We start from the raw sequence: 6,633 nt of genomic DNA, 5'->3' as shown, positions 1-6,633 counted from the left end.
CATTCTGAATTCTAGTTGATGAAAGTATGGAGCAAGTTTTTAATTTTCATTTCACTAGGCTGGGGACATGAAGAATTCACTTATCCTTTTTCGGCTTTTATCAAACTATTACCGCGAGTTTTTCTGTCTCTTTTTTCTTTTTCTGATCTCTTTGTTCTTTTTATCATCTAATGGTTGTGATTTGAGACCACAAACAAACTTCCTTAAACAAAATGAGAGTTATTAATATAGTTCTAGCGAATTACGTGAAATAATAAACTTTAGTTAAGTTCGTAGACCGAAAGTAAAATTAACAATTTTCGCGGGTCTTTATAGAATTTCCTCTTTTCATGCTACGGTATTTCTTTCTCGGTTAACACGTGAGTTAACGTTCCAAGATATGGAGTGTAACTGTCTCTCAGCCATTTGTCTATAAATAGACTCCAAGCCAAATTCTCACACAAACACACAAAACGTGTCTAAACCAAACATTGCCTACTTTCTTTCTTCCAAAAATTAAAAGAAAAATCTCTAGTCAAGTCATGGAAGGTTCACTTACAATCCCTAAGACCACCAACTCAGTACCTGATCATGTTAATAGGCGTTCAGCAAATTTTCATCCAAGCATTTGGGGTGATCGTTTTTTGTCATATGCTCCTAACTCCATGGTAAGTTTTTTCATTCCGGTCTTTATTTTATTTTATTTTATTTTATTTTTAAGAAATTGGCAGTACTCAAAATAAGTAAAAGAGACCTCGTTAAAACCCTTAAATAGTAAAAAAAATAGGAAAAATTTACCCATTAGAAAACGAGTTCATAGGACGTATATGCATTTGCAATCCTATATAAACTATATACTTTTTTATTTTTTTTTCCTTTACTAAACTTTGTTGGCTTTTAAGTAAATTGAGGTCTCTTTTATTTTTTACATTTGGCTTGCATAGGAAAAGTCAGCAGAAGCCGAAATCACCAACAAGATTCTAGAGTTAAAGGAGGAAGTGAAGAAGATGGTTGTAGGTCCTGTGGAAGATCCTTCAAAAAAATTGAATTTGATCGACACAATTCAACGCTTGGGCGTGTCTTACCATTTCGAGAAAGAGATCGAAACCGTTTTACATCAAATTCATGACAACACCCTTTACAACTGCCCTCAAAATGCAGAAACCTATGATGATGACCTTCATACCGTCGCTCTTCGCTTTCGGTTGCTTAGGCAACAAGGTTATCCCGTTTCATGCGGTAAGTACATTCAGGGGCGGAGTTGTTCAAAGACGAGTGGGGGCAACCGCCCCCATTGATTTTTTCCAAAAATAAAATTGACCCCCTTAAAAAATTAAACTTTTCAGTTTCGCCTACTAAATTTAAGTTTTTCATACATGCTCCTACTAAATTTATTTTTTAAAAAATTTTATTTCTACATCTTTTGTATAACTTTACTCCTTTTACTCATGAGCTATTCGAATATGTATTATGATTTATATACCGGAGCTTTTTATGGTATTTTGTTATAATTTTTATACCATGCATTTTGAGGTAAAAAGCGTACACTTTTTATTTTGAATTACATTACATTTATACATTTCAAATTCATATCAAAATTTGGTTTTCACTATGAAAAATACCCTAATATCCTCATATTTCACAAGTGTCCGTTGCTTTTCAAAAAAAATTATTAATGGAATTTAGCTCTTTAAGTTGTCAAATTTAATTGTTGATGGACGAAAGCCAAGAAATTAGCATAAATTAGAAATTTGACCTTTAACGAAAGCCAAGAAGTTTTCAAATATAATATTGCATAATTTTTTTTTTATCATTTTAAGTATAAAAATGAAAAGTACCTTTAATGATAGGGTATCATTATTGGTCTAATCAAAATCACATTAAAATAAAAAATATGCATAACAAATAATTTTTTTTATACTAATATGGCGTTTGAAGACGAAGCCCTATCAACAGTTTTTCGTTTCACATTGTCAAATTATGTACATGTATTTAGTAGTTCTTGAAAACTACAATACTATAATTTCTTTTTTATATTTTTTTCATCTCATATTTTTTTTAAAAAAAAATAGAATAATATAGTGCCTTCACTGAAAGTAAAGGCTTGTTTCACCACCGCAGTACATTTCTTATTTACATTAATCAACCACAATTCACATGTCAAACATGAGATTAAAAAAACTATGTACGTAGGAAAGCCACAATTTCGCACGAAACTTTAACATTTTTACGATAGTTCTTTGCAAACAAGCTCATGCAATCATATGTGTGGTGGTGGCCATATGCAGACATATTCAAGAATTTCAAGAACACTGAAGGGAAATTCAAGGAAGCACTTGCGAGTGATATCCGAGGAATATTGAGCTTGTATGAAGCGACGCATCTAAGGGTGCACGGGGAGGACATTCTAGACGAAGCACTTGTCTTCACTACCCCTTGCCTTAAGTCCGCGGCATCCAGCCGCCATTTGAGCCCTAGCTTTCTTATCGAGCAAGTAACTCATGCCTTGAAACAACCTATTCGAAAGGGCTTGACAAGGCTAGAGGCGAGGCATTACATGTCTGTTTACCAACAAGACCCTTCACATAACAAGGTTCTCTTAAATTTCGCAAAGTTGGATTTCAACTTGTTGCAGAAAGTTCACCAGGAGGAACTAAGCCATATTGCAAGGTTGGATTATTATTATTATTTTTGTATTAACATGCAATTTTTTTATATAGTCATTGTAATAGCTTTAATTTACTTATACTAATTTATTTTAATTAAATAATTAGGTGGTGGAAGGAATTGGATTTTGCAAGGAAGCTGCCTTTTGCAAGGGATAGAGTGATTGAGTGCTACTTTTGGATTTTGGGAGTTTACTTCGAGCCTGAGTATGGCTTTGCGAGGAGGACACTAACAAAAGTGATTGCCATGACATCAGTTATTGATGACATATATGATGTCTATGGAACACTTGAAGAGTTGGAGCTCTTTACTGAAGCAGCAGAAAGGTGCGAGTTTGAGTCATAAACATAATTAATTAGTTACAAATCATGTATAATTATAGTTTGAGTTTGACTCGTCCGGCGAGCTTAGAGTTCGCAGTTGGAAGGATTTGAAAATTAGAAAATCTTAGGTTATTTTTCTCATTGGCTGGTTCTTTTTCGTTTTTCTTTATTATATTTGTGTTTTAGTTTTGTAAGACATTTTTTCTTTCTTTTGTTTGGATAAAGTTTTCGCTTAGAACCTTAATAGCTACTTTGTTTTAGGTGGGATGTTAGCGCCATGGATAAGCTTCCAGAGTACATGAAAGTCTGCTACAAGGCACTGTTGGATGTTTACGATGAAATTGAAGAAAATCTTGCCACTGAGGATGGAAAATTATATCGGCTAGGCAATGCTAAAGAAGCAGTAAGTTATAATGTGTTTCGAAAAAATACTTAAAGACACCATCAGTGTTAAGTACCATCACTACTAAAATGTAGGTCCCATCTGTAGGCACCGTAGTTTTCTATTTGTGGATTGTGCTTAATATTACCGGTTTCTTATAACAATGTTCTATATTCAAGCTTTTGTTATACTATCTTAAACAATTAAAAAAAAAGTAAAATGGACAGTGATGATCTTCTTGGGATGTTCCTTGAAAAAAGATTTTATTCTTTACACATTGGTGAGTAAAATATGATGTGCAATTGCTTTTCGATAGATGAAACGTCAAATCAGAGCATACTTCCACGAAGCAAAGTGGTTCAACCTTAATTACACGCCAACAATGGAAGAATACATGCCACTCGCACTTGTTACCTCTGCCTATGCAATGTTAGCCACCACATCTTTCGTTGGAATGGGTGACAATGTCGCAAAAGACTCTTTTGAATGGTTATTTAGTAACCCTAAGCTTGTTAGCGCTTCCGAAATAGTTTGCAGGCTCATGGATGATATAGTGTCCCACAAGGTATTAAATTTCTCTTATATATATAACGTACCCATATAAAACTATTGATGCCCATATGGGTCCCACTAGGTGGGGCCCACTCCTTAGATAAAAACCCATCCGGAGAAAAAAAGTATTTTTTAAATTTTAATCACACATGCTCTGTAACATTTTGTTTAATGTGAAATTGACATTAAACAATATTAATGTTTGTTTGATGTAGACTTCACGTATACAATATTAAGGTTTTCTCTACGTTGTTGTTGGCAGGACCATAATGTACCATACTGAATAGAAATTAATGTTTGTTTGATGTAGACTTGACATATATATATATATATATATATATATATAACATGTTTGTGTAATGTGAAATTGACACTAGAAAAGTGTAACAGGATTTGGATAACAATTTCTCATTGTGTTACGCGTCTAATATCCTCGTTACATGGACTAAATGTTATGCTATATTTCTTACTTCTATATATTAGATAACAATACTCTTACCGGCTTGACCGTATACAATACTTTAACCCCTTATTTTACACGATTTTGGTGTTACATATATATGTGTATATATATATATATATACAGTTTGAGCAAAAGAGAGGGCACGTCGCTTCTGCTGTAGAGTGTTACATGAAACAACATGAGGCCACTGAAGAAGAAGCAGTAAAAGATCTTTGGAAACAAGTGATTAATGCATGGAAGGACATAAACGAAGAGTGCTTGTACCCAATCAGTGTCCCAATGCCTCTCCTAATGCGAGTTGTTAATCTTGCACGTGTTATTGATGTCATTTACAAGGATGAAGATGGCTATACACATTCTGATGTGGTCCTCAAGGATTTTATAGCGTCTATGCTCATTGATCCTGTGCCAGAATAAGCATCCAATTGTAGAAGGGTTCATAAATATGCTTGTAATGAAATAATGGCAATTATAAATTGTCCCTACTTTTCTTGGGTGATCAGAATTAACTATATGCCCAAGGACTAAATAAAATCTGTTTCATAATGTTGTAGCAAATTATATTGTATCTTTTTGGAACTTATAAATTAGAGTGCTTAGTTTAATAATGTTCATGAATAAGTATTTTGTTATTGATCATGGTTACAAAAGGGAGAGAAAAAATGTTGGTCATGTAAATTAACTTTACCAACCAATTTCCAGGATACAGCAGGTTAAGGTGTTCTTTGAATTTTGAATTTAACTTAAAACCAATAATTACCTGAATTTGTTCAATATTAATATCATAAATACGTAGAAGAAGAAAATTAAAAAAATAAAAAACAGAGACAGAACCATTTCTATCCATAGTTTCTATTTATGCCCACATATTTCAGTGTATCACCATACAATATTACTCTTCTTGTATTAATAGAAAACTTTATTAAAGAAAAAAGGGAAAAAAAGTTCTAAAATACTAAAATATTAATAAAGCCTAAGCAAACAAAAGAAAGCCAAACTGTATGGTTTAAATTATAGTTTGAATTGACATTTAGATGTGCGTTAAAATTTTGATCTGAATATGGAAAAAAATTATAATTTGTGTTTGGTATTGTGAAATGCAGAGAGAGTAGGTATATTTTTACTGTTCAAAAATCGTTTAAACAGTTGAACTTAAAGGGGAGCTAAACTCTAAGTTGGACAGTTTAATTCAGTTCAAACGGGAAATATAATTCAGATTGTGTGCTTACCAAACACAAGTTTAAACTGTGATCACTGTTTGAACTAAATTGAACTAAATGGGAGATTATTTTTAAAACCCTTCCCACTACGAGTTTTAAGCTTATATAACAATTTTTTGTTATCTATATATTTATCGTTGTCATTTGATTATCTGACATTTTCAGACTATCAATTTTCTTGGGTTTTGCATAATATGAACTATAGCCACAGGATCTTTCTTAGTCAAGATTTAATTGTTGGGAACCTTCTCCGGTACGCCAACATACCTATAAGTAAAGGTTTGTCTGTCGGATCTGCACAAAATCACGTAAAGTAAAAAAAAAATATATGCATATCCTACGGTTAGAAAAACCTGGCCTACCGGTACACCAGAAAAACCTAGCCTAATTGTTGCTCGGATAGACTGGTTTAGCTCTATACTTTTTTTGTGTGAAATAATTTTATAATATACAAAAAATTTTAAAATAATTCTCCATTACAAGGTAGTCACTAAGCTGGTTTTTGCTCTCACATCCACTAATTTGAAGCAGGGAGATTCTCTACTACACCTGGTATATTGGTACGTCAGATTTTTTTAATCGTTGCATCTGGGTACTTTTTAATTTTTACGTGATTTTATACAGATTCGACGTACTCAAAACTTAACCTACAAGTATGTTGGCATATCAGAGACGGTCTTTTTGAAGTAATCTTATTAATATGATGACAACAACGTTTGTGTCTAACGTTGCATTCCAAGTTTCACTTCTCACCAAATGATCTTATGTGTTTTGGACATGAAAGATATGTAAGTTGCTTATAAAGATTGCTGGAGAAGCCAGCATGTTTTGTGGTCCACACTTAATTAATTGATTTCGTCCGAATGGGAAACACCTCAAATTCCATATATGTGATCTCAAATACTTCGATGCTTATGTATTGATGACTGAGAGTGACTAATCACAAAGGTTTCTTGAAAACCATGTGTGTATTTCATTTGTGGCACATGTGCATGACAAGAGAAAAGCAAGTGTTTTCCTTTTTTTTTTTTGACGCGAGAAATACAG

General features: G+C 32.9%; 1 protein-coding gene across 1 annotated transcript; it reads left to right on the top strand.

The window, feature by feature from the left end:
• Positions 1-459: 459 nt before the first annotated feature.
• LOC21404017 ((-)-germacrene D synthase) lies at positions 460-4,943 on the top strand. The gene is made up of 7 exons (XM_010093990.2): positions 460-647; positions 924-1,218; positions 2,268-2,649; positions 2,754-2,972; positions 3,231-3,372; positions 3,668-3,916; positions 4,490-4,943. Exons 1-7 carry the CDS (start codon positions 522-524, stop codon positions 4,781-4,783), a joined length of 1,707 nt encoding a protein of 568 aa, XP_010092292.1. The 5' UTR covers positions 460-521; the 3' UTR covers positions 4,784-4,943.
• Positions 4,944-6,633: the final 1,690 nt, after the last annotated feature.

The sequence above is a fragment of the Morus notabilis genome, unplaced genomic scaffold (genome assembly GCF_000414095.1).
Source record: "Morus notabilis unplaced genomic scaffold, ASM41409v2 Scaffold634, whole genome shotgun sequence".
Classification (NCBI taxonomy): Eukaryota; Viridiplantae; Streptophyta; class Magnoliopsida; order Rosales; family Moraceae; genus Morus; species Morus notabilis.
This window is presented reverse-complemented; position numbering and strand designations above follow the sequence as displayed.

Coding starts and splice junctions, on each gene's coding strand:
- LOC21404017 (XM_010093990.2), top strand. CDS start 522: ATGGAAGGTTCACTTACAATCCCTAAGACCACCAACTCAGTACCTGAT. Junction 1,219..2,267: donor AGGTTATCCCGTTTCATGCG/GTAAGTACATTC, acceptor GGCCATATGCAG/ACATATTCAAGAATTTCAAG. Junction 2,650..2,753: donor GAACTAAGCCATATTGCAAG/GTTGGATTATTA, acceptor TTAAATAATTAG/GTGGTGGAAGGAATTGGATT.